This window comes from Sminthopsis crassicaudata, chromosome 4 (assembly GCF_048593235.1).
Source record: "Sminthopsis crassicaudata isolate SCR6 chromosome 4, ASM4859323v1, whole genome shotgun sequence".
NCBI lineage: Eukaryota > Metazoa > Chordata > Mammalia > Dasyuromorphia > Dasyuridae > Sminthopsis > Sminthopsis crassicaudata.
This window is the reverse complement of record NC_133620.1, coordinates 184,641,259-184,668,898: the sequence shown is the minus strand read 5'-3', so window position 1 is coordinate 184,668,898 and position 27,640 is coordinate 184,641,259. Positions and strand designations below refer to the sequence as shown.

General features: G+C 35.4%; 1 protein-coding gene across 1 annotated transcript; it reads left to right on the top strand.

The window, feature by feature from the left end:
* The first annotated feature begins 12 nt into the window (after positions 1-12).
* NUS1 (NUS1 dehydrodolichyl diphosphate synthase subunit) lies at positions 13-27,640 on the top strand. Its single transcript, XM_074310014.1, has 5 exons — positions 13-681; positions 15,698-15,823; positions 16,249-16,398; positions 23,105-23,204; positions 24,709-27,640. The coding sequence occupies exons 1-5, from the start codon at positions 234-236 to the stop codon at positions 24,797-24,799; spliced, it is 915 nt and encodes a 304-aa protein (XP_074166115.1). The 5' UTR covers positions 13-233; the 3' UTR covers positions 24,800-27,640.

Here is a 27,640-nt window from a genome sequence, read left to right as displayed (position 1 = left end):
ATAAGCGGGAGGAGGTGGAGGGGGAAGATGGCGGCGGGGGCGAGGTGAGGTGTTGGCAGTAGCTAGGGGCTCGGGTGAGGGGGGGAGGGGGGGACATCCGGAGATGGCTCATGCCCGCGGCCGGTGAGGATAAGTGGCACTCGCGCCGCAGGTGTGGCGGCCGCAGCGGTGGTGGCGAGAGCGGGAGGAGGGCCCGGGGCAGCGGCGGCTGACGGGATCCGAGTTTCGCGAGCATGACCGGTCTGTACGAGCTGGTGTGGCGCGTGCTGCACGCGCTGCTCTGCCTCCACCGCACGCTCGCGTCTTGGCTCCGCGTCCGCTTCGGCACCTGGAACTGGATCTGGCGGCGGTGGTGCCGCGTCGCCTCCTCCGCGGTCCTAGCGCCGCTCGGCTTTACTTTTCGCAAGCCCCCAACGGCGGGCAGGAACCACCACCATCACCACCATCACCATCACTATTACCACCACCATGCCCACGGTCGCGGGGCGCCCGGCGCGGCCTCTGCCGCCACCCACCCCCGGCTCCGCTGGCGCTCGGACGGCAAGTCGCTGGAGAAATTGCCGGTGCACATGGGCTTGGTGGTCACCGAGGAGGAGGAGCCCAGCTTTTCGGACATTGCAAGCCTCGTGGTGTGGTGTATGGCCGTGGGCATCTCCTACATCAGCGTCTACGACCATCAAGGTGAGGCGCGGTCGGCGGGAGTGGGATGGGTGCGGGACTGGGGAAAGAGGAGGCATCCCCGGCGAAAGAGCAGCTTCGGAATTGGGGGTGGGCAGGGCACCGGGCTTGTCGGTCTGCCCCCGGACGGCCCTGTTCGGACTGGAGTCTGCCTCGGCTTTCCCCGGAGGTGAGCCCTTCACTACCCCGTAGCTCTTGAAGGTTTACTGAGTGACCTCTCCCAGCGGTCATGCGTAGTAGATCGCGTGTGATGAAGCCGCCTTTTACAGGTGAGAAAACCGAGGTTGGAAAAGACAGGGGGCTGTTAGGACGTGGTCACGCTGCGCCTAAAGGGAACTCTAGTCTGCTGACTGCAGATTCAGTTCCGTGTCTGGGGCCGAGGGACCCACGCCGGGGAGCCCGGGGGTGTTTCCTAGGTGCGAAATGCAGTGCAGTCAGTGTGAATGGGGGTGAAAGTGTCTGTATGCTGAGGGCACAGCCCCCTAAAATTCACCGGGCTTTGATCGGGGGAAGCAGGAAAAGCAGCCACGCAAGGCTAAACGTGTACAAGGAAGTACGAGTCACAGTTTCTGTTCTGTGTATCTCAGAGGTCCGATGGGTACTAGACTTAAGCCACGGAAAAGTTGACTGACAGAGCTCACTCCCTGTTACTCGGACTGTGCCCCACACTCCCAGAATGTGAAGTGAGGGAGAGGATGGGCAGCTTCGGCGTGGCTGAGAGAGGGTTAACGAGCAATCCGAGCCTACTGTCTGAAGAACCCGGAAACCGAAAGATCAGTTTGAATGAAGGGTTCTTTAAGGCAGCTGAGTGTCGGTGGATGGAGGGCTGGACCTGAAGTTAGCAAAATCTGCTTTAGAAATTTACTAGTTGTGAGCTTAGCAACTCATTAACCTCCATCCACCGCGGTGTAATAAATGGACATAATAGCACCTAAATCCCCGGGTTGTTTGAGGATGAAATGAAATACCATTTGTAAAATGCTTTGCACACCTTAAAGCAATACTTAAATCAGCGGTTCTCAAAACTACCGCCCTCGGGCCACATACCGCCGCTGTGGACATTTATGCACCCGCCGGGTTACGGCTAATGGGCTGAGGGGCGGAGACAGCGTGTGAGCTTTTGTTTTACTATAGTCCGGCCCTCCCACTGTCTGAGGGACTGTGAACTGGCCCCTCATTTAAAAAGTCTGAGGACCACTGACTTAAATGCTAGCTGTGCATTGTTATTATCATCGCATTACAATTCAAAATTTGGCCCAGGTAACACAAGACCTTGAATGGTTGGGCAATTGAGAAGTTTGAAATCTTTAGTTACTAGGGAGCCGGATAAATTTTGGGGGGGAGTGGAAAAAGTGACAATGAAAGGTACTTTTTGGAAAAGATTAAACCTGGACTGGTGACTGCTAGTTTCAGCATAAGTTATAAGGATAGGGATAGGGACTAGATATTGGAGGGTCTTGATGATAGGAAGGATTTTGAAAGAGTAGAAAATTAATTGGAGAAGGGATAGACGAAGTACAGAAACCAGTTAGATGGCAATTAAAATGGTCCGTGTGAGTTACAAATCAATACCTTAGGTAGTGTGTTGTAGTTTGGAGCACTTAGAGTAATAGTAAATCAAAAATAAAATTCAGTTCAGTAAACATTTATGAAGAGCAGTATGCTAGGCACAGCAGGAGACACAAATACTGGGAATTCTTGTCATGCAGCTCAGAATCTATCGAGGATAAAATACAGGCACAGATAACACGATGGGTGTCCTGAGAATGGCATCTCACTCACTCTCGGCTCTTGGCCCTGCCTCTAGCCCATCCTCAGTACCCTCTCCACAAGGGCTGCTTTTCTGAATGAAAGTTTCAGGGGCTTCTACCATCCCTTCCATTGCCACCATCATTTATTACTTCCTTACCAGGCAGACCCTGATGATAACAATCAAGACTTGCTCAAAAGCCCTAAGAATAGCTGTGTTTCACCTGGCTACCAGCCATAGTTCTAGTCCAGCCTCTTCTGCTACTTCCTCTGTGAACAAGAAAATGCTTCATCCCTGACATCCTTCCAGCTACCAGTAGCAACTGCAGAACTGCAGCAATTCATTCCCAAGATCTTTGGGTACAAGCATTTCTCTCCATTCTTCCCCTAATTCCCTTGCTCTCTGTCCCCTCCCTTTCCCTTCAACTCCCCATCTCTACCTTTGTTTCCAGTCTGGTTCTGAAACCTTCATTCAGAGAAATAGCCCTTGTGGAGATGCAACCTTGAAATAAAAGCAGCATAATAATGAAAAGAACAATGATCTGGAGTCATAGACCTGTGTTTAAGTTACACCTCTAATACTACTACCACCAACTGTATGACCTTAGCAAGTACCTTCTTTCCTCTGGGCCTGTTTCCTTATCAATAAGTTGAGAGGGCTGAGCTACATGACTTTCAATGTTCCTTCTAGCTCTATATTTATAATCCTGTGAACTGCCTCAGTGTGGGATCTTAAAACTTCCTGCCTTCTCTGCAGCCATAGGTACTAAAAAAGACCTCAGACTGTCAGTTCAAAATCAGAAATAGTTTTATTAGTAATAAGAAAAATTTTTTTTGTCATTTATTAAACATTTATTAAGCATCTGCCATATTCCAGGCACTACACTAAATGCTGAAGATACCATCCCCTAATCTTCCTTCTCTCCTCCCCCCACAAAAAGACAGTTCCTGCCCTCAAGGAGCTTAATATCCTTAAATTCCAATGGGGACAGATGGAAGCTGAAAAAGCCAGGGAAGAAGGTATGGGAAGAAGGAATCCACTGCAGGAGTGTGACACAGAAGTTAGTCAAAGAAGCCCCTAAGTAGTTCAGCCAGGTGAGATGAGCATGGAACAGAGTTCATGGCTTCTCCCTTGCATAAGAGGCAGAGAATCAAGGTGGATGAGATGCTCACAAGGTGAACTTCCTAAACTAAACTATTAAAGTAGTTCAGCCATTATGAACTTCCTAAGGCATAGAGGAGACATAGTAAAGTAGTTCAGCCCAGTAAAAAATGAGTTTAGTGGAAATGATACTAACTTGATACTATGTGTTGTGCTGCTGCAGCTTGAGACTGCTGGCCTTTACTTTCTGCTCTACAGTTGAAACATACTTTGTCTCTATTAGACTGGGATCTCTTTAAACAGAACTGTTTTCTTGAAATGTTCTAGATTTGTCATGGGCATTCATTACATAAAGTAACTATCCTATAAAGTTTAGTGATATTTTGTTTTAACATTTTTTGTTTTAAAAAGTGTTAGATTTGGAGTCAAAAGATCACAGAATCTTAGGTAGGGAAAAAACCTCAGACTCCATAAGTACCACATACAAGATCTCAAATGGGGGCCCATGTAGCTTCTCAGTGAAGAAATAAAGAGAACTTACTGCTTCCCCTGGCAGGCCATTCTGCTTTTTGTATTGCTCTTTTTATTTTTCTTGCTACAGAGATAAACACCATGATTTAAACAGTAAGCATTAATAATTTTTTTTTTTTAATTCACTTATTGTAGAGGCCAGACCAAGTAATGTGTGTGATTTGAGGATGAAGAAATATTACTAACTGCAGGGATCAAGGAAGGCTTCAGCTGGTACAGTGCCTAGTGTTGGACTTAGAGTCCGGAACATTTGAGTTTAAGTTAGAACCTCACACATTTACGAGACATGTGATCCTGAGCAAGTTAGTCTCTCAGTCTTAGTTTCCTTATTTGTAAATGAGAGTAATAGTAATCTTACAGGGTTGTTGTGAAGAGTAAGATAACTTGTAAAGGGTTTTGAAAACCTTAAAGTGATATGATGATGATATTAAAAGAGGACAGCTGAGTGGCACGGTAGTGGAGAGAATGCTGGGTTTGGAGTCAGGAAGACCAGATAGTTACTAGCTCTTTGCCACTGGGTAAGTCACTTTGTTTGCCTCACTTTATTCATCTGTAAAATGGGGATAATAATAGCACCTGCTTCCTGAGATTGGCATGACAAAAAAAAGAGATAATAATTGTTAAATGCCTGGCATATAGTAAATGTTTTATAAATCTTAGCTGTTGTTATTTCAGTGGGAGAGAGCATGAAGGCAAAATTATGAGTAATTACGAGGCAAAAGAACACGGAACATGGGTAGAGGAAGGGTACTGGTATTGGAATCCCAGGGGGAACATGACCTTCTGTACCCAGAGCTCATAAAGTACTTGGTTTTGTATCTCTCATGAGTTTCTGTAATATTTTGGGCTGTTGTTTATCTGATTCTCTCACCTGTTCTTTTGGAGGCAGGATTTTATCATTTGTAAGCATTCTGTCTTTCCCCCAAAACTAGCACAGTTTAGACATAATAGTCATTCCATTGGTTGAATGTGGATGAAAACATGGAATGTCTAAGACACCTGGTCTGAGGAGTTAACTTTGTTATGAGGCAATGGGGAATTATTGAGAGGTTTTGAGAGGAATTATGGGACAAACACATATGTATGTGTATGGAAGTTACCTTGGCAAAGTTTAAATGAGTGGGAAAGGGATACTCATTAGACCACTACAATAGTTTAAGTCAGTGACAGTGATTAACTAGAGGAGAGAACAGATATAAGGACAATTCATTGGCTTTGGGAAGTGAAGGAGAGGGGGAAGAATCAAGAGTTTCAAGAAAATATGGACGTACCTTAATGGTTGGAGGAACATGGTTACCCTAGACAAGTCACTTAACTTCTTTTTGCCTCAGTTTCTTCTACTGTAAAATGAGGATAACAACACCCCTCCCATCTCCGAAGGTGGTTATGAGGTTCAAATGAGATAATAATTGAAAAGTGTTCAGCACAGTACCCAGCACATAGTGCTTATTTCATTTTCTTTCTTCTTTGGTAAAAAATACAGAAGTTAGGAGGAGGAGGAGGAGGAGGAGGGAGGTGTTAGAGGAGAGTTTGGTTTTGGACTTACTGACTTTGAGGTGCCACATAGAGAGATTTCCATGTATAAAAGTTACATTATATATTATCCTCGAGTCTGTCTTTGACCCATTTGTCTGCCAGATTAATAGATATAGGTATAATTTGATTTTCAAAGAGGGTCACTAGTGTGACTGATGTGTTTTCCTTATGTTTGTATTTAGAGAATACATTTTATGGTTTATTAGAGTAATTTCTTTTCATTAGCACAAACAGCAACAAGTAGGATGAAACAAAAAATTCTTAGTGATTAGTCATTTTATAGAAATAATTGAATGAACCTATTGCAGTAAAAACTGCATGATTTTTAGGCATAGAGAAATTTAACATATTTCAAGAATATTATGTAAAGCAAAAGTAGAAATTAAGTGCCTTAAGCTCTTTTAAAATAAATAACTGGGATTACTTATGCCCAGTTAATATTTGTTGAAAAAGGTGCCTTCTCTAGTGAAGTAATTGAAAATCATAGAGCTGCAAATACTTCCTTGTTCTGACAACTTCTCATTGCTATTGAATTGCTAAAGTATCCTGTCATTTTTATTTTTAAAAACAGTGAGGAAAAGAGACAGAGTGATATCACTTATAAAGAAAACAAGGAGACTTTCAAAAATATTTTCAAACTATAGAGTTAGAATATTTTTTGCCTAACTTTACTGGAATAAAATCTGATCTTTCTCTAATTATAAGAAGTAAACTTTTTATTTTTACTCTGTAATTATTCTAAGAAGTAGAACATTTCACCACAAGTTTGATCATTAGTAAGATTTTGGAATGAAAGCCAGAGTAAATGAGTTTTGCTCAAGTAATATTTGTCTAGTAGAGTGGTGGGAGTTAAATTCATAGAAAATTTGGAGAAGATTGAGTTAGTGCATTAACATATTAAAACATGAGTTTTGCCCTTAAGGAACCTATAGGTTGAGAGACCACACAAATATTTGTTAAAAGATTAATACCACACAAATTGTGTAGATAATTACTGACATAGTTAAACACTTGAAAGATCACGGGTGGGTGGGCTAGGGTGATCAAGAATAATTTCTTCTCAGGAAGTAAGCTAAGCCTTGAAGGTTGGATAGATGGTGGAAGGTAAAGAGAGAATGTTCAGGTAGAGGGATGGGTTTCAGCAAGTACATGTGGATAGAGGGATACATGCTTTGTTCACAGGAGAGCAAATAAGCTAATTTGATTGGAATTGAATATTTGTCTAGTAGAGTGGTGGGAGTTAAATTCATAGGATTAAATTGGAGATTGAAAGGTCAATTCAAGGAAAAAAAAATGCAAGCAAACAATAACAGAAATAATGTAGATGCTATGTTGTGGTTCACACTCATTTCCCAGTGTTCTTTGGCTGGATGTAGCTAGTTCTGTTCATTACTGATCAATTGGAACTGATTTTGATCCTCTCATTGTTGAAAATAGCCACTTTTATCAGACTACATTCTCATACAGTATTGTTGAAGTGTAAAATGATCTCTGGTTCTGCTCATTTTACTCAGCATCAGTTCATGTAAGTCTCTCCAAGCCTTTCTGTATTCATCCTGCTTGTCATTTCTTACAGAACAATAATATTCCATAACATTCATATGCCATAATTTATTCAGCCATTCTCCAATTGATGGGGATCCATTCAATTTCCAGTTTCTAGCCACCACAAAAAGCTTATTATACTGTACTTTTAGGTAGTGAGTTAGATTCTAAAGCTGTGCTTGTATTATGCACACATGCATGCATACACACACATATAAAAACATGTATATGTGTATACATGTGAGCATGTGTACACACACATATATATTAAATAAATTTCACAGTCATAGCCAGAAAAAAAAACATATATACTTTTTAATTTTTATTTATTTATTTTATTTTTTTCCTGAGGCTGGGGTTAAGTGACTTGCCCAGGGTCACACAGCTAGGAAGTGTTAATGTCTGAAACCAGATTTGAACTTGGGTCCTCCTGCGTTCAAGGCTGGTGCTCTATCCACTTCGCCATCTAGCTGCCACCTAGCTGCCCGCTAAACATATATACATTTTAAGTCCCTTCCCTTTATACTGTAATAATACAATCTCAAACTTTCACATATTTTATAGAATCAGAGTTAGAAGAATCATTATCTAGTTTAATCTTCTACTAAAAGCAACAGTTCTTTGTATAAGTATCCTTGTCAGATTATTTAATTTTATTTTTATAATTGTGTAAAGTAGTTAGGACAGGTATCTGCATCTTATAAGTAAAGAAAACAAATCTCAATGAATTGCTGGATAATTGGCAGCTATTAAATGGCAGAATTCAATTTTTAAAATAAGTTTTATCTTCTACCTCTTGGTCTAAAATATCATACTTTCTTTAAGTCTGTTTCCATATTCTCTTCTTCAGTAAGCTAATTCCACTTGAAATTTTATACTCGAGACGGTTCACAGAAACATGTGTCCCAATAAAACTTTATTGGCATATAAAATTTGTTTTGTAATAGATCTCTTGATTATGTGTAATTTTAGTGATAACATTATTGATTATAATCTTGCTAATTTAAATGACAATTTCATAACCAAAGGAAGTTGTTCTTTTTCCTTCCCCAAATATTTTTCCAAATAGAACTTTTTTTTTTTTTTTTTATTATATATATATATATATATATATTTTATAATATTATCCCTTGTATTCATTTTTCCAATTTACCCCCCCTCCCTCTATTCCCTCCCCCCGACGACAGGCAATACCATACATTTTACATGTGTTACAATATAGTCTAGGTACAATACATGTGTGCGAATATCATTTTCTTGTTGCACAATAAACATTAGAATCCGAAGGTACATGCAACCTGGGCAGACAGATATTAGTGCTAACAATTTTCATTCCCCTCCCAGTGTTTCTTCTCTGGGTGCAGCTACCTCTGTCCATCATTGATCAACTGGAAGTGAGTTGGATCTCTTTATGTTGAAGATTTCCACTTCCATCAGAATACATCCTCATACAGTATTGTTGTTGAAGTGTACAGTGATCTTCTGGTTCTGCTCATTTCACTCAGCATCAGTTGATTTAAGTCTCTCCAGGCCTCTCTATATTCCTCCTGCTGGTCATTTCTTACCGAGCAATAATATTCCATAACCTTCATATACCACAATTTACCCAACCATTCTCCCCAAATAGAACTTTAATTGGGTTTTTTAATAAATAGAGGGATGATGATGAGTCACTGGGTAATTTAGTCAGATGCTTTAAAAAATTTAGTGTATTTTTAAAAGCATTCTTTGAAGGGTATTTTTATTGATGGATAATTGGATATTTACAATATCAAGGTAATCTTATTTGTGATTTTTAATTACCTCCTACATAATAGTGACCACAAATGCTAATTCTGTTCTTACTTATTCACTTTTTATATTGAAGATCTGCTTGCTTAGAGATTGTTCCCTTGTGATGAGAGAGAGGGAGAAGGGGAGGGGGGGGGGAGAGGGAAGAGAAAATTTATAATTTTGGCGTTACTTTGGTTCAGATTCCAGTTCCATCACTATTACTTTCTGTGAGTTGGCAGGCCTTTCTGAACTTTAGTTTGTAAAAACCCAGCAAATACTTCTCAATCTTGCAGTTTGGAGATTCAAAAAGTCTGTAAAACACTTAGGAATTTTAAGTGTAATATTTAAAGAGTCCTTTCTTAATATCATAAAATATCATTAAAATGATTTTTCCTTTTATTTGTTGATAACACAAAGCACTGTGGCTTTTAAAAATATTCTGTAATACTTTTGGATTGATCAATAAACAATGGAAGTCTTTGTTTTCCCTTTTTTTGTTTATTAGCTTATTTATGTCCATTGATCTTCTCTCCATTAATCCTTATCTTTCCCTTTCCATTCATAATATCTACAAACCGCATTTGAGAGAGAGATATCTGTGAAGAACTAAAGAGAACACAATAAAAATTTGTAATTACGCATTTTAAGAAAGACTAAATATATACTTAACCTAATTATGTCAACTTAATGCTTGATTACATTTTAAAAAGCTGTATTACATAATCAGATTTGAGATTTACTCTGAATTTGTTGTTGTTGTTGTTGACTATACTTCTCAGAGTCAAGAGTTAGTAATCACTTACTAAGACTATGCCAAGCCTGGGCATACAAAGAAAGGCATAAATGTAACCCCTGCTCTCAAGTAGCTTATAGTTCAAGAGAGGGGGAAAGTAATGTATGAAAGAAGTGCTGGGTCAAAGGGAGATAATTTGAGAGAATATGATTTTTTGAGTTGATTTCTTCATGCAGAATACAGATTTTCTAAAGATAATGAAAGTCACCAAAGTGTCTCTAGAAAATGATGTGAATTTCCTGTGAGGTCTCCATATGTGGATGAAGAAACAATTCTTTTAAAAAGGCCTAATTTAAAACAAACAAACAAACAAACTTCATTTAAAAAAAAAAAAGTTTAGGTTGAGGAAGGAGTTGATTTCATCCCTTATTGAGTCAGTCTCTAAGTGTAAATGTTAGTATGGTCGAAATGTCTACTGAACACTTTCATATGAGTGGAAATAGTTTTAATTTCATCATCTGAAAATTCAGACTTATCTTTCAAAGTTGTTTTTGCTTTACCATGTCCATAAAAATTATTCTTCTGATAATTCTCATTTCTCTCCATATGAGTTTAGCATTCAGGATTATCAGAAATTATCTCTCCATTTCTTAGGGCGCAATAATATTCTATTATATTCATATAGGGAAATTTGTTCAGCCATTTCCCAATTTTCTTAAGAGTTAATGTGAGGCATGTCCTTAGATTCTTTTTTTTTTTTTTTTTTTTCCCCTTCTCAGGTTCCCTTGTCTCTACCCTCCAGCCTCTTAACTTCTTTATTCTTCCTTCAGGAATCAGGAATGTTCCTTTGCTTGTGACTATTTCCTTTCTGATATTATCCTTCCTCTTAACCTCTTCTTCTCCCTTGCTTGTTTCCCAGGCAAGTTTGAGATTTTTCTACATCAGACTATTTGCCTATGTATGTCTGATTTACCCTTGTTTGAGGTGAATGACATATATTCCATGTTTACCTCCACCCCTTATTTTCATTTTTGTATTCTTTTATACATCCCAATTTTGAGAAGTAGCAAATTCCACTCCTTTTTCCTGTTTCATTTTTTCTTTTTTCTCTTTCAAACTTCTGAACAGAAACAATCCATCTCTAGAATCTCTCAATGTCCTTTGAAGACATGAAGATTCTAAGGGGATAATTCTTTCCTCTTCCACTTTTAGAATGTTAATAGAACATGTTGGTTAAATCATTACCTTTCTATGCTTCTCTGCACTTTTCTGTTGGCATGAACCAAGAATAGTTAATTTTTTCCCCCTCTATAAGATTATACTCAGCTTTGTAGGTTAATTGTTCTTGGTTACAAGATTCTCTCTTTTGCCCTTTGGAATATCGACTTTTGAGATCTCTGTAGTGAAACAGGTTTGTCATTTTGACTGGAGTTCCTTGCTTCTTAAATAAGAATTCTTTCCAGATGCTTAAGTTATTTTTTTCTTTGATGTGGGAGTTCTAGATTTTTCCTAGGACTTCTTGGGGTTCTTAGCTTTTAGATTTTTTTTTTTTTAAGCTAGTGATTTGTGGATTGTCTATATTTTGTTCTTTGGTTCTTGTAAATATGAGCCGTTTTCATGTGTGATTTATTGAAATAATGATAGTAATGATAATAACTATCATTTATATGGCACATACTGTGTACTTTACAGTTTTCTCATTTGATCTTTACAACAGCCCTGAAGGATCGGTGCTATTATTATTCCCATTTTACAGCTGAGAAAACTGAGGTAAAAAGTTGAGTGACTGTTTTCTGAGGCCACATTTGAAGTCTTCTTGGGTCTAGTTCTGATCTCTGCCTTCTGTGCCTTCTAGCCAACTATTATCATAGTTTTAGGGTATCTAAGGATTCTTAAATTAGCTCTTCTTGACCTATTTTCTAGGTAACTTGTTTCTATCAAATATCTTACACTTTTCTTATTTTTTTGATTTTGTTTCCAACATTCTTGCTGTTTTAGGGAGTTATTGATCTCTCTTAGGTCTCTTGTAGTTCAGGTAGTATTTGAGTAAGGTTTATCTCTCTTCTAAGCCATTTATCCTTTTTCTTAAATATGAGTTTTTTAAAATCTCTTCATCTAGGTACTTATGAAAATCTCTTTGAGAGTTGTTAATAGAGTTACTTATAATTCTTGATTTGCAATAATTCTTTCATGCTGGTCATTGTTTTCTTTGATTTTTTTCCTTCAAAGTTTTAAATTTATTATACTTTAATCCTGAATTGGGACTCAGAGCCACTTCAGATTCTGTTGGCTTTTCTTGATATTGCCCTGGATCCCTTAAGTTCCTGAGCAGACCATCACCTCCTCTAGGTTAGATCCTTATGAATTTTGGGGGTTATGAATCTTTGGCAGGTTAAAACCATGTTAGGGATATTAGAACCTTAGATTTTGAACTGTCCAAATCAGTGTTGGATCACCTGTCTGTTCTTTTCTTGGGTCCCTATCTTGGGACTTTCTCAGAGAAGAACTAACTGATACTGCTGTTTTAAGCCATAGAGCCTTTGTCCCGGTAAACTTGACAAAGGTTTTGCTGAGTGGCTTGGCTCCATTTCTTATAGGTTTGGGTTTCTGGTTTTTTGTGTGTGTAATTTTGGTTTGAAAGAAGGCACTTACTGTATCTTTTCATTGTATTTCTTGATCCTTATTCAGTATGAGAATATATTATGGGAATGGGTGGGAGTTGAGGGATCTGCTTCCATTTTGGCCAGAGCCAATCTAGCAATTTCCTTTAAGCTGGAAAGGCTTTGGTTTAGAGGCCTTAATATTTGCTAGGTCTGCTTAAATACCAGTGTAATTAAGATTGTAGAGGATTATTATCACTCTAATTTGATGAGATTTTTGGCCAAAGAAACCGTAACCACGACTGTTAGCTACTAAGTAATATAGAGGCACAAAAGTATTCATATCTACATTGACCTACACAAGCCCTTTGGGCATACAAGTTCTGTTTCTAAGTCATGTTTAATTTTAAAATCTTTATCATGTATACTTTAAAAATCTTAGTAAAACATAAGGCACAGCACAAGTCTTAGTGCAGTTTTAAACTACTAAAGCTTTTAGTCCATTTGAAAGTGTGCTTTCACCATTTTATCTGTTCAATGTGAGGTAAGAAAGTAAATAGTTTTAAAATGTTTATGAAGGATTTCTATGCTTTTACCATCTGAAAAATTAGGAAAAGCAAATCCCACCCAAACATCTTGAACAAATAGCCTAACAGTGATTAAAAATTTAGTACTATTTTTAATCTAAAAAAAATTAAGAACTGTGAACAAACTATTCCCAATGTCAAAAAAAAGTGAAAACATAAAAATCAAACATAAATACCTATATGTAATGTAATATTATAATGTATGTATAAACCATACTTTTTACTAAGATCTAATTTTATTCTATTATTATAATGTTTATGATTGGGCTTTCAGATAAAATGAATATATATAAAATTGTATTTTATTTGCAGTCTGTTTTTATTTTTTAATTAAATTTAATTTTTTGCCTTTAAATTATAATTTAATCTTTCTTTTTATTATTATTATTATTATATCTTTTTATTTACAAAACATATGCATGGGTACTTTTTTCAGCATTGACCCTTGCAAAACCTTATGTTTCAAATTTTCCCCTCTTTCCCCCAACTCCCTCCCCTAGATAGCAGGTAGTCCAATACATGTTAAATATGTTAAAATATGTTAAATCCAATATATGTATACATATTTATACAGTTATCTTTTGCAGCCTATTTTTAATAAATTATATATATATATATTTTCTTTTAAACCTTAGTAACTTAAAACTGCATTAAGATTTTTAGGGTATTTTATAGTAAAAGAATAATATTGGCATGGATTTTTCTTTAAATTATATTTACAATTTTCAGTATATTTCACAGGGTATTTTTGTCTTTTCCCTTTTGAATCTATTGTTTCTAAATTGATCTTACTACAAACCTATTCTGTAAAAAATGAGATTTGTCCATAATTTAAGATCATAACTTGCTTTTAATTGGCAAATTCCTCTTAAAACTTGATTGAACACAAGAAAAATCAAAGAAGAAATATCAGAGGGAAAGAGAATAAAAAGTTAGATATTTGTATGGGAACAAACTCTTTAAAATTTAGTCATCTCTTGAGTATGATCCCAGTTTATCAAGATAAGTATAATGCAATATTTAAATTGTAATGCCTGGAGGAAATTATGCAAAATTTTACAAGTGTCAGACCTCAAACATAATAAGTCTTTCATTGTTAATCTTGCTACTTCCTCATTTCCTAGAAGCCATCTTCCTGCCTCTATCCTTTCATTAAATTAATCAAGTCAGAGGCCTATTTGAAATATTTTTGTGAATCAGTCAAGTTTATTTAGAAGGTACCTTGGAAAAGTATCTGTAATTTCTTTTCCCCTTTTAACAAAATTCTCTCCTTTTTAAAAATTAGACAATCTCTGAATTCTCTGAAACCTATTGAAAAAGTGGGTCTGTAGTTCTGCCCCTCTACTCTAATTACCCATTTTAGCCACTAGATGGCATTTGTGTATTAGTATGATGGAAAAAAATTGAAGTCCAAGGTATTATCTGCAATTGGTTCATGGTCAAAGATCAGGAAAACTACAGAATGGAGTGTTAGGAGACAAAAAGTGAAATGCAGCTTTATTTTTTTCTTTCCAGAATTCATAATATGCCTTAAGTAAACTTGTAAAGTAACTAAAAACTGGAGATAAAATACAGAATATTCCAAAGGCAAAAACTACATGTAGATTTTTGGGACTCCTTGGTGTGTGTGTGTGTACATATATATGAGTCCCCCACCAAACCAAAATATAAAAAAAATATATATATATATAATGCAACCTTAATACCCATGATTACCTCTTTATAATTTCTCTATTCACTTCTAGCTGCTAGATAATTTTCCAAATCCATTGAATGCACTCAGTAAATATTTTTTGATAAAGGCCAAAGATAACAGTGTATTATAGGAATTGTCACTTATGACACTGAAAAATATATAAAAATCCAATGAGTAAATCTTTTTTTTAAACACATTTATTAGTTTTTTCACTTTGGCACTTACATGGCATGGTGGATACAATATTTGCTGGACCTGGAGTTGAGACCTAAGTTCACCTCAGACACTTGATAATTATGTAGGCCTGAGCATGTCACTATATATTGGACATAATAGTACTCATCTCCTAGAGTAGTTAAGATAAAGTGAGAATAAAATAATGAGGATAAAATATTAGGATAACATATTTGGAGAGCTCTTTGCAAACCTTACAGCACTATAAAAATGCTACTCATCAGAATTGTCATCATTTTGTCTTGCTTTTGAATTTTTAGGCCTGAGTTAAAGTCTTCACTTTCTTCAGGTACAGTAAATTTAAAAAGTAATGGCTATAAAAATTTTAGCGGACTCTTTTTAGGTTTGTTAGCAATGACAATGTCCTTTGATTATTTTGCACGTGATTTACTTTACGTATGTGTTATATGTTATTTTATACACTACAGGTATATAAAATAGCATGCACATTATTTTAAACACATAATTTGTTGTTATGGAAATATATGAAGGAACCTTGGAAATCTGTATTTCCTTTTTTATGTTAATAGTGTAAAACAATAAATTCTTAAAGTTGAGAGATATGATTCAAATGATGTATGAAGGAATTTTGTAATTATCATATATTATTATACTATTATTATGGCACACATACAACAAAAGGATAATTTTCTTATTTTTTTCTCTTGAATTCATGACTATTATGTTTATGTTCTAATTTAAGAGCCTGTGGGTCATTTTGTAGGGGGGCTTTATGCCAAAACCAGAATCTGATAGTAATTGGGTTTGAGTTTAATACTGATTTCAGTGATTCTTGTTTAAGGCTGGCCTTTGCTGTTTTATCCTGAATTCTCATACCACTCTGGTGTTTTCACAACAAACATACATTGTTTTTGGAAAAGGAAAAAGGAACCCAATTCTGATATGTGGCTTTTTTTTTTTTTTTTTTTGTAGGTATTTTCAAAAGAAATAATTCCAGACTGATGGATGAAATTTTAAAACAGCAACAAGAACTCCTGGGCCTAGATTGTCCAAAATACTCACCAGAGTTTGTGAATAGTAATGACAAAGAAGATCAAGGTAGTTATGTGGGTAAAAATGTACATAAAATATGCACATGTATACTTTGTCTAAAAATGTGTCTAATTTTATCAGATTTAGTAGTCTTTTTCTTTTGTCATTCATGTCTTTCCCTCTACCCCCTTCGCTTCCCCTCCCCTCACTTCCCCATAACTTTAAATACCACATTGTGTAAAGGTTTGCAATCAGGTTATAACTGCTGACATTTTATTGTGAAAAATGTTACTCCTTACAATTAGGTTTCTTACTTTTTTCCACATTAATTCCTTCCAAACTTAATGTCAAGCCTAAAGATTTTGGAAAGAAAGTAATACTATAAATCTAACACACACGTGCAGTTTTATATGTTTGTGCGTATATGTACAGTTTTTCACATAACTTTAAAAGATGATATTTTATATTTTACTTAATTTTTTTTCTGCCAGTTTTAAATTGCCAATCATCAGTGAAGGTGCTGTCTCCAGAAGATGGAAAAGAAGATATTGTTAGAGCTGCTCGAGACTTCTGCCAGTTAGTGGCTCAGCAGCAAAAGAGATCAACAGATATGGATGTGAATGTTTTAGACAATTTACTCAGTAAGTTAATTAATTACACTTTTAAAAAATTGCAATGGACAAATGTACAGTATGAAAAATAGTAATAACTAAAAGTAAACTCAAATGAAAAAGCAATTGTTAGTAAATTTAATTATGTGTTATGAATTTAAGTATGTGTTAGTATTAAAAATTAAATGGATTATATGTAGGCAATTTTTTTAGACTGGACTAATGACAAATACAGATTTTGATTTTTTTGCCGGGGGAGGAGGGAAGATGGGTTGCTAAAAACTTAAGTTTCTTCTTATGCCCCTCCCTTTAAAATGGGAATTTTATATATGTTTTTGTTATTGTTATTATTATTATTATTATTATTATTATCATGTCTCACACTTTAAAAAACCCAAATGTTAATATTTTAGTTACTTAGGAAGAATATTAATAAGTCTAAATTAGGATTTTAGAGATGGAAGTATCTAATTCAACCAGCCATTTGATATAAGAAACTGAATCCCCTCCCCCTGTACACACACACAGCGGTTATAAGCAGCAATGAGAATTTGAACTCATTCATATATTCTCATTCCAGAGTCTGTATCTACCTGATTATAAATTTGACTTTGCTTTTTAGAATTCCTTCCATCATATCCAAGTTGAACTTTTGGAATGGCTTATCATTTCTGTATTAGTGTCTGTGAGTGAGAGAGTTCTCAACATTAATTTTGCAATTCTAATTTTTTTTCTCTCCCTCTTCTACTATCCTCTTCCCCAAAACAGCCAGCAGTCTGATAGAAGTTAAACATGTGCAATTCTTTTAGATATATTTTCTATATTTATCAGGCTGTGCAAGAAAAATCAGGTGAGAAGCAGGGGAAAAACACGAATAAGTAAAAAAAAAAAAAAAAATAGCAACAAGCAAATAACAACAAAAAGGCAAAAATAGTCTAATCCACATTCAGACTCCATAGTTCTCTCTGGCTGTGGATGGCACTTTCCATCCCAACCTGTTGAAATTGCCTTGAATCACTTCATTGTTGAAAAGAGCCAAGAACCTGACAGTTTATCATCACATAATCTTATTATTACTGTATGGAATGTTTTCTTGGTTCTGCTCACTTTACTCAGCATCAACTCATATAAGTCTTTCCAAGCTTTTCTAAAAGCTTTTTCTTATAGAATAATAACGTTCCATTGCTTTCATATATCATACTGATGGACATCCATTTAGTTTGTAGTTCCTTGCCACTATAAACAAACATTTTTTGCACATTTGGGTCCTTTTTCCCCTTTTATGTTCTCTTTGGGATACAGAACCAGTAGAGACACTGTTAGATCAAAGGGTATACACAGTTTCATAGCCCTTTGGGCATAGTTCCAAATTGCTCTCCAGAATTATTGGATCAGTCCATAACTTCACCAAGTTGTTTACTTTCTTAAAATTAAAAAAAACAAAACAAAAGAATTAATCGAGAAGACCAAAATGCCACCTTAAATACTCTTGTCCAGTAATGTGCTAACATGTACATATACATGCTAAAGTTCTGTAAGAATCTTTTAAAGATATAACAACAGCTCTTATTTTTGATCTTTTTGTTATATTGATTATGTATAATCTATAATTATCAGTAAAATGTGAAACAAGGAGATGTGAGCTTATCAAAAATATTTGCTACTGTGATGGAAGGATGTCTAGGGGAGTCTAAATGGCAAAGGATTTTTTGTAGATGGGGCTATTTTCTAGTGCTTCTGTTTGTGTTATTAATTAAGCCCCAGAGTATTACGTCTTCAATTTGAGATCCATATTCATTGAAAATAGTTTGGCCTATTTATTCACACAAGAAAAAACAAATAAAGAATGTTTGATAGACTACAATATGCAGTTAAATGGACAGGCTATAAAGCTAATCCACTAGTATATTTATGTTAAAAACTGTTGATGAATTATAATTGTGTTTAAGAAATTTACAGCTTTTAACATAGAAATTTTCCATGGAGTTGACTCTTGTTTTAAATACCAATATTCTTCTAGTGATGGTATGTGGCAGTGTGTCACGGCATAACATAGTTTCCAAAGAATTAAAGTAGGATCACTGAAAGAACCATGAAAATCAATAGCTGAGACTTGCGTAAGGGAAGGAGACAGTTTAAAGGATATCATCAGAAACATCTGTCACCTGAAGGAAAGAAGTGTAGATGTGATAAGAGCAGTAATTAATTGATGGACAAACATTTTCTTTTGATAGACCATGTCAAAGGAATTAGTAAGGGTGTCTATCATATTTAGTGGACCCATTATAGAGAATTTATTGGAGGATATGGATATAAGTTCCATAGGATGAGAAGGCATAGATCTGTTGTGATTTGTATTTTTGGAGGGAGAGTATTTAACACCAGTGAGATCATTTAAAAATTTTTTTATTTTAATATTTTCTTCTTAAATTACATATAAAAAATTTAAAACATTCTTTTTTTTTTTTTTTCAAAATTTGAGTTTCAAGTTTTCTTCTCCTATCCTTATTGAGAAGGCAAGTAATTTCAACATAGGTTATACATATGTAGTCATGTAAAACACATTTCCATGTAGGACATGCTGTGAAAGAAAACACAAACAAAATAAAATTAAGAAAAATTAAGTAAAGTATAACTTCTATCATATTTAGGCTTCACAGTTCATTCTCTCTATATATAGGCAGTATGTTTAAATCCTTCAGAATTGTCTAAGATCATTATATTGCTGAAAATAGGTAAATTATTCACAATAGATCATCAAATCAGATTACTGTTAATATGTACAAGGTTCTCCTAATTCTTTTTATTTCACTTTGCATCAATTTATATAAATCTTTCCATACTTTTTTTGAGAGAAAAATCATTCAGTATAGTACTGTGGTGTTCTATCACAATCAGCTACAGCTATTTGTGCAACTATTATCCAATTAATGGACATCTTCTAAATTTCTTTTCTACCATTAAAAGAATTACTAGAAACAGTTTTGTACATTTAGGTCCTTTTCCTTTTTCTTTTTGTTTATGAAATCTCTTTGGGATATAGATCTAGTAGTGGTATTGCTTGGTCAAAGGATATGCATGGGTTTTATAAAGCTTTTTAGGCATAGTTCCTAATTGCTCCAGTGAGATCATTTAATATTGTACATAGTATATGCAAGATTGTGTTAAGAATTTTATTTCTTGTTGAGATGTTTCTGATTATTTAATGCCTGGTCAGAGAACCCCAGTAATGTAAAGTTATGTTGGTAGAGTTGGGCTGCTCCCTTCTTGACCTAACTTGCTTTTTGAGAGGAATCAAAATCTTTATACTCTTCCCCCTACCCCATGTAGTCTAAGCTTCCTTGGGAGAATAGGCAGAGGAGCTGGATTTGGAGATAGAGGCTGTGGTGCGGTGCCCTCCGTTGCCCAGAAATCCTGGGTCATTGGCTACTTCCTTCTTGCTTGAACCACTGACATTGCTCCTGTTACTGCTGCTTCTCCTGCTGGGTTCACAGGCTGCTCTGTGCCCCTTCCTGTACTACTGTTTTGGGAGTTGGGAGACCATGTACTGCAGCCACATCATCCTGAAGGAACTGCCTTGTAGCCTGCCTGCATCGTGGTTACCAATTTGACAGTCCTGTGTACAGCCATCTTTGTTGGAGAGGTGCTGTTCACAGCTGAGGGCAATAGCAGCAGCAGCAGCCATGGTCAGCCAAGAGTGATTAGTGCTGAGCAAGCATCAAGGGCTGAAGAATATTTTTTCTTGTTAAAATTCATCAAATTGTATTCAGTGAATTTTGAAGTAGATGAATGCCAAGATAAACTTTCTCAGTTACAAAGAAGAATCAGGACACCTTACTATGAATATTTTAAAATCACAGTTTCATCTGTCATAATACTGTACTTCTTCCTCTCATTAATTTCTGTTGGTATCATTTTAGATAGAGGCTTTGAAGAAACATGAGATTAATAATCTGAGGTTCATACAGAGATTGTATCCTTTGTTCCTTTTTAAGGATTTTGAAAGCTGATGATGAATCAGCGAACACTGCAAAGTCTTAGGTTATTTTTTTCTTTTTTAAATTAAAATAGTAATTTTGTGTAATCAGTAGTGGGAAATTTAATTTCACCTGTAGAGTAGTAGATTGAGAGGTCTGATTTTTACAATCTCTTGAGGAAAACTGGTGTAAAATTTTGAACAATTAGTTTAAAAGTCTATAACTTGGAAGAGCAAGAAAGTTTCTCATAAAAAATGATCAGGGTATATTTTAAGTCAGTTTTAAAGATGCTAAGGATATCTGTGGCATTAATTAAGGCATAGAGTTTCCCGAAGATTGAGACTAATGACATAGGAAGGATCTAAGCAGTTTTGATGATAATAGATCTTCTCAAACAGATTGTTTTTAATCTGGCCGAAAATATCTTATTTCAAGAATGCACATAAGCAGTAAAAGGTTAATTATCAAATAACTAATAATTTTGGTTATAAATGAAAGGAAAATTATCTTCATATTTAACCTTTTGACTAATTTATGTAAATTGGTGGTAAGTGGATTAATTGTTTTTCTCTTTAATTTATAGGTATCCCTAGAGAAATGTCTCTTAGTAACAGTTTTCTCATTTTAAATTTATTATGGATAAAACTTTGGCAGAGACACTGTTAATACTAATATTCAAATCTGAAATTATTTCTTTTGTTCTTCCAAAATATAAAGTTTGGAAAATTGCTTTCATTATTTTTAACACTATATGTGTTAGTTTTGCATGTTTTAAAAGCATGTTTATTAGATTTTAACAGACAATTTCAAAGACAATCCCTGTCTTTGAGGACAAAGACTATTTAATCTTTGTACCTTTCTCAATATTTAAGTGTTCTGTATACACTTTATTGAATGAATAATAGATTAATTTCCTCCTCTTTTCCTCCAAACATCGATCAAAATTTTCAGGAAGAAAAAGATTTCCTTAGAGGTAAACTAGGCAGTTTAGAAGCAAGCCACCCTTTTCCCTCTATCAATATTAGTTTGACAAAGGGCTGAATGAAAAAGGAAGGTGAAAGCTTAAACAGAAAAGTTAAAGGATAAGGGGATCTTTGCTCCCCTGTCCTGCCACTTTTTAGAACAAGATTTTTGCTTAATGAGAATTGTTCCAATACACCTTCAGGATCACCAAAAAATTCAGTTATTTTCCATTTGGGGTTAGTTGATTTCACAGATAATGAATTTTACCACAGGGTTTGGTATACCTAATTTATATCCTAAAATGTCACATAGTTCATTTCCAAATACCATGCATTAGTTCACTCTGAGAGAAAGACTTGTTAATCAACCAAACTGATGAAGAATTTATTATATTCTGTAACTAAAGTGAATGTGCTAGAGGTAAGAACCTACCTAAAAAGCAAGGTTATTAGCTAAAAGGAAATTTGAATGAGACTAGTATCTAGAAATCACTCAAAGTGTTGTTGGAATAAAAATAAGCTAATAAGATGAGATTCTCAGTAATGTATTTTGGGTAAAGAAAAAACTAGGTAGATGGATAGACATTAGTTGGGAATTTGGTTAGTGAAATTGTTGTGAATTTATATTAGGTCATTTTCTCCTCAAACCTCCTCTTGATGACCTCTCTTTCTCCCCCCCAAAAGAACAAATAACAACAAACAACCTAACATGGATCAGGATTAGAAATAATTAGGATTTTGTTCTATGTACTTGGCAACTCTGAAAGCTAGGCCTGAAACTTTCAGATTAGTTTGTCAAAAGTCTGGATAAGGGAAATGAAGCCTCCATTTTTATCCTGCTAGAATTATCTATAAAGCTTCAGTGTTTGATATTTTTAAAATAATAATTATGTTAGTGAATATAGTAACTAGGAGATTAACAATAGTTTCTAAAAGGAAGAAATTGTAGTAAAGTGAAAAGAATCACTAAGGACTATGAATCTTTACAGATGAAAGAATCCAAGGCTACAAAACCATTTACTCATAGGAAACAATTTTATTTTATTTTTTGAGGCTGGGGTTAAGTGACTTGCCCCAGGGTCACACAGCTAGGAAGTGTCAAGTGTCTGAGACCAGATTTGAACTTGGGTCCTCCTGAATTCAAGGCTGGTGCTCTATCCACTGCGCCACCTAGTTGCCCCCATAGGAAACAATTTTTAGGCCTTGACTTTGCAGGTTAAGGTTAAGGAAGTCTTTAACTTTTCCTCAGGACAAAAGTTTGTGAACTATAGACTAAAAAAGGATAGTGACTACCATAAATCAGTTGGAGAAGCAACCCCTATGTGTACTTTCTTATACACAAAAACAAGTATGTCCATTATAGACTCTTGCTTTACTTGTTGATGATACCTCTCTATATACATTTCTTTATCCCACAATCAACAAACATAATTTCTCCACATTTCACCCCTGCCAGTTGGCCCCACTGGATAGCACACTATATTTTTAGACATTTTTCTAGACGTGGTTTCAGTGGTCAATGTTGCCGTTGCTAATCAAGCAGATTGTTTTAGAAGGGTAGTCTTACAGATAATAATCATTTTCTGCATTGAGACAGAAATCACATGTTAAATTGCATTTCTTCACTTTGTTCCTATTTTGGTTGAGTGGAAAAATTTTAAATGATCCAATAAAGAGTGTGACAAAACCTTTTAATTAAGTATTTATACTATGAAATCTTTTTTTTTTTTTTTTTTTTTTGGTATGCTGGAAATAAATAATGCATGTTTGTTTTATATGTATTTCTTTATTTCCAAGGTTTGAATGGTTTCCCTGACCCCGATTTAGTATTGAAGTTTGGTCCTGTGGACAGCACATTAGGATATCTTCCCTGGCACATCAGATTGACTGAGATTATGTAAGTAATTAAAGTAGTGTGCTCATTTGAGTTTAAGATAGTAAATATACTATGAAATACTTACTCTGAGCCTAGTACATCTAGATGCAATGGGGCAAAACAAAGTATTCTTAAGTAGCCCTAACAAAGAAAAGGCACATATGAAAAAAATTAGTAAGGAACAGTGTGGCAAAGATATAGTTACCTGGCTTCAAAGACCTGGATTCAAATCATTTAAGCTCTCAATATTCTAGGAAACTTTCTAAGTTTGAAATGTGCCAACCTTCATTGACATAGAGAGTTCTCTGTATTAGTGAAATCACAAGTCCTGTGTCTCTTTTATAGACAAAATGTCATAGGCGTCGTACAATAGATGATATTGTTGCTAGATCCTAGAAACTCTTGAAAGTCAGGTTACTAATTAACCCTCAGACCAAGAAATAACAAAATAAAAAAATATTTTCAGGAAAATGGGGGGGGTGAGAGCATAGTGTAAAGAATGGTATTTTGGGGAGGGGGCAAGTGTGATGAAATAAGTTAAAGAGGCTTTGTAATAATTTAGGTGAGAGGAGGATGAGAAGTACAGTGAAAATTGGGATGGGAGTGGGACAAATTCTAGAAACCTCAATAAGGAAGGATTGATGGGACTGATTCTATATAAGGGGAGGACAGAAAAAAATAAAAAATTAATAGAGGAAACTATGCTACAAACAACATTGGGAAATTGAGAGTAATTGATGCTAAGTTTGCAGGAAAGATGGACAATTCAGTTTTGGACAAAATGTAGAGGATAGTTTTTTCTTTAACCAAAAATTTTATCACCCTGTGGTGGACAGCCTGGGAATGAGCTGCTCCAAACTTAGTGAGGTTGGTTCTTGGACAGATCCCTGGGTCTGTTGATGAAGACATTCCATCTTCTAGATCTTTCTATGATCCACTGGTGTAGTCTTTAAAAATATAGTCACCTCCATGCTGTAGTGAAATAAGTGGGACATTAGTGAGGAATTTTCATTTTATTTTCAAGGAAATGTCAGAAAGATTGCATATAAAGCACTTTCCATTTATTAGTTCCTTGCCAAACTGCTTCAGGATCCAACCACATGAAAATTGACCTGCTCATGGGACCATAACAAGACCTGCACTGGTATTCATACTATTCTTAGGTTGTCCTATTCTTAGATTGCAAATATTGAACACTTTATGCCTAGCCTTGAACAAGAAGTATGTTCTTGGGAAACCTTTGGTTGAAGTAGTTAGTCTATAAAAAAGAGAATTTGCTTGTCTCATTTTGTGGAGGAAGAACAGGTGTAAAGAGATTTACAGTCTACCAGTACAGTTACTTTAGCATGCGAGAGTTGTCTTTAAAAACCATTTATTGATATATTTTGCTTTTTTGCTTTACTTTTATTTCTCAATAGATCTCTTGACATGCTCTTTAATATCCTCTTACAATGATTGTTTTGTCTTTTGCTTTTTAAACACTGCTCCCATCTTTTAACTTTTATTTTCTGTATTTTCTTCTCAGCTCTTTGCCTTCACACCTAAACATCAGTTATGAGGACTTTTTCTCTGCCCTCCGTCGGTATGCAGCTTGTGAGCAACGTTTGGGAAAATGATCGTTGATTGCACTGCTTGAATTCAAGCTTTTGGAGGAAAGGACCCAAGGGATTCTGATGTTTACAAGCACCTGTGATCAATTCTGTATACACCCAGTTCACAATCCTCCTCATAATTTATCAACAAACTCAAAAAAGTGTCTTACTTGAGAGCGAGTGTGTGCCTGTATGTGTGTGTGTGCATGTGATTGTGAGTATGAAAGTAAATTTATAAATGGGAAGTGTTGGAGAAGGAACTAATGGACCTGCAGCTTTGAGAAAATAACACTATCCAAGTCTGAAATATAGGCTTCTCAAAAACTTCAGCCTCAATCTCTTCTCTATTTTTGTGGAGAGGGCAGAAGAGGGATGATTGAAGCTGTTTGGTTATTGTTTGGGGACTTTGAGGGAGGGAGGGTAGAGGCAGGGTTTGGTGGGGTTTTTTTTCCTAGTGACCAAAATTTTAAGTTTTAAGAATAATGTATTGACTCTCTCTATTAAGTGGAAGCATTCTAAGTTTGAGAACTCTCCAGCCTAACAGTTTGGCGCGGTTGCTCACATATTATAAGCATGCATCTTTGGAGCAAAGAGGGAATTTCATCTGTCATCATATGTCCGTCCATTCCTGTCCCTTACTGCATCATGAACCAGCTGGGTCACTTTAGAACCCTTGACCTTGTGTGCTTGTTTATGGTATGGACCATGAAGATCAGGGACAAAAATGTTTTGCTACTTTGGAAATGAAAAGTTGAAAAATTCCTAAAATGTTTTCTAAAAGGAAGTGGTTGTCTAACAAGAGTTTGTGAAATGAAGGGATAGTAAGTTCCCTGAGACTAAAGAAAGCAGCTTTGGTCTCTTCTTATTTTGGGGGGGGGAGTTTGTTTTTAAGCAGCAACCAAGTATTTATATTAGACCAAAAGTGTCTAACTGACCATTTGTGAATAGCAAGCAAGTGAGGGAAGTTAACAAAGGCAGCTGGTTATCTCCTCCAAAAGTGATCTAACATCTTCAGAATTCTTCCTTCCTTGGGGTAGCATATTTAAGTTCCTATGTATGGAGCTTTAAACAGAGTTTTTATATGGCATTAATTGGAATTTTTAATTTTTTTAAAAGGACTGTAGCTTCTGCAGGGAGTTAAATATTACCAAAGTCTACAAAATGATTGGGCTTGGGTTTTTTGTTTCCTTTCTTGAGAGAGAAAATAGCTCTGGTTCCATTTTTATTTTTAAAACTATGAATATCCACTTTTTAAAGGCATTTAATCATTGCCTCTTCCCTCACTCCTGCTCTTAAATTAGGCATAAGTCACTGTTTGGATTTGCTATGTTAGTTTTGGGGAGAACCTGTCTACAAGTGTACAATGTTTGGATAGGAATTGGGCATTTGAAATATGGTCATTATTTAAAATTTAGATTTCAGAAGCCTGTGAAGTAGTGGTTGAAGACTGGATTTCAGAGAGCATGGTCTGTAATTGTCCATCAAGTTCTGAAGTTATGAAGAATAAATGTATTTCAGCAATGGGTAATAAAATCCCCAAAAATGATTTTGAAAATACACTTGAAATAAAATCCATTAAAAACTGAAATTTGGTCAAGTGATATTACTTTGCACTTCATGTTATTTATATGTTGAAACACTCTGGGTTTTTAAAATATTAATTTATTGCTGAAAGTTTTGTCTTGATTGAAGTTACAGCATACCTCTTACTTATCCTTTGCTGATGAACTGTAGATTAGTATTCCAATGCTGTGTTCCAGGTTCTGCTAAAACTTTTTTTTGCCTTCATTACAACTGTAATATTTCTGTTAACTTAGAAATAAGCTGGAAATGTTATATTTTATTTTAAAGAAAAAAAGAACTTAAGGGAACATACCTAAATGAAGGGAATTAATATAACAGTGCATTGCATATTAAGTTGATACAGTAATAGTCGAATATTACGTGCAATGGATCATTAAAATGATATAGTTTAAATTGAAGAAAGTTACAAGCCTGCTTTATTTTATTTTTTTTTACTCCTTCCATTTCTTAAAGAATTGTATGTCTTGCATCTAAAATAAAGGATTAAGCTGTGACCTGAGTAGTTTGTATATTCCTTGAGGGAAGGATTTAGAGTTGCTTGAAGCTCTGAGTTTAGATATCTACATCCAAAATCTCATCAGTGTGAGCTGGACTGTACTACATTTTTTTTCCTTTTTTTTCTTTTCTAGCATTGACTTTTAATTACTAGTTATTATTCCCATCAAAATCCCAATAAGTTGTGCAGTCTGTGCTCCCAAAAGGAAATAGAAAATTCAAAGAAAAGGGTTACTTATTTTTCTGGGCAACTAAAGATATTTAAATATTATTCTTTTTATAATCCCTGCAGTGGTAATATCCAAATTAAATCATTCATGGCTAGCAATAACTTGGAGCACAGCAGGAAGTTGGATATTTGAATTTAGTTGTGTTCTTGTGTTACCAATTTCTTACAGAATCCCCATTACTAAGTTATGAAGTTGGGGAACTGTTTTGGGTTCTGATAGCAAATTACTACATATTATGACTAAAGTTTAAGAATTCCTGTCTTTGGGAGGCAGATAATAACTTTACGAACAGTGCCAAATACACTGTGTATATCTACAACTTGATCTTTGAATGTATGTCCTTTGGTTAGCCCTTCCCATTCTGTGTGTTGGTACCATGTGTAGAGCCAATCAAGTCCTCGTGATATTCTGTATGGCTGTAGACTTTGGAAACATGTAAATAATGTGTAAAGCAAGTTTTTATGATTAAGGAATCAAATTTATTGAATTTTATTATTGAAAGTTGAACCTGAACCTGTATGGAAAAAAAAGAAACCAATAAAAGAATATAATCTTT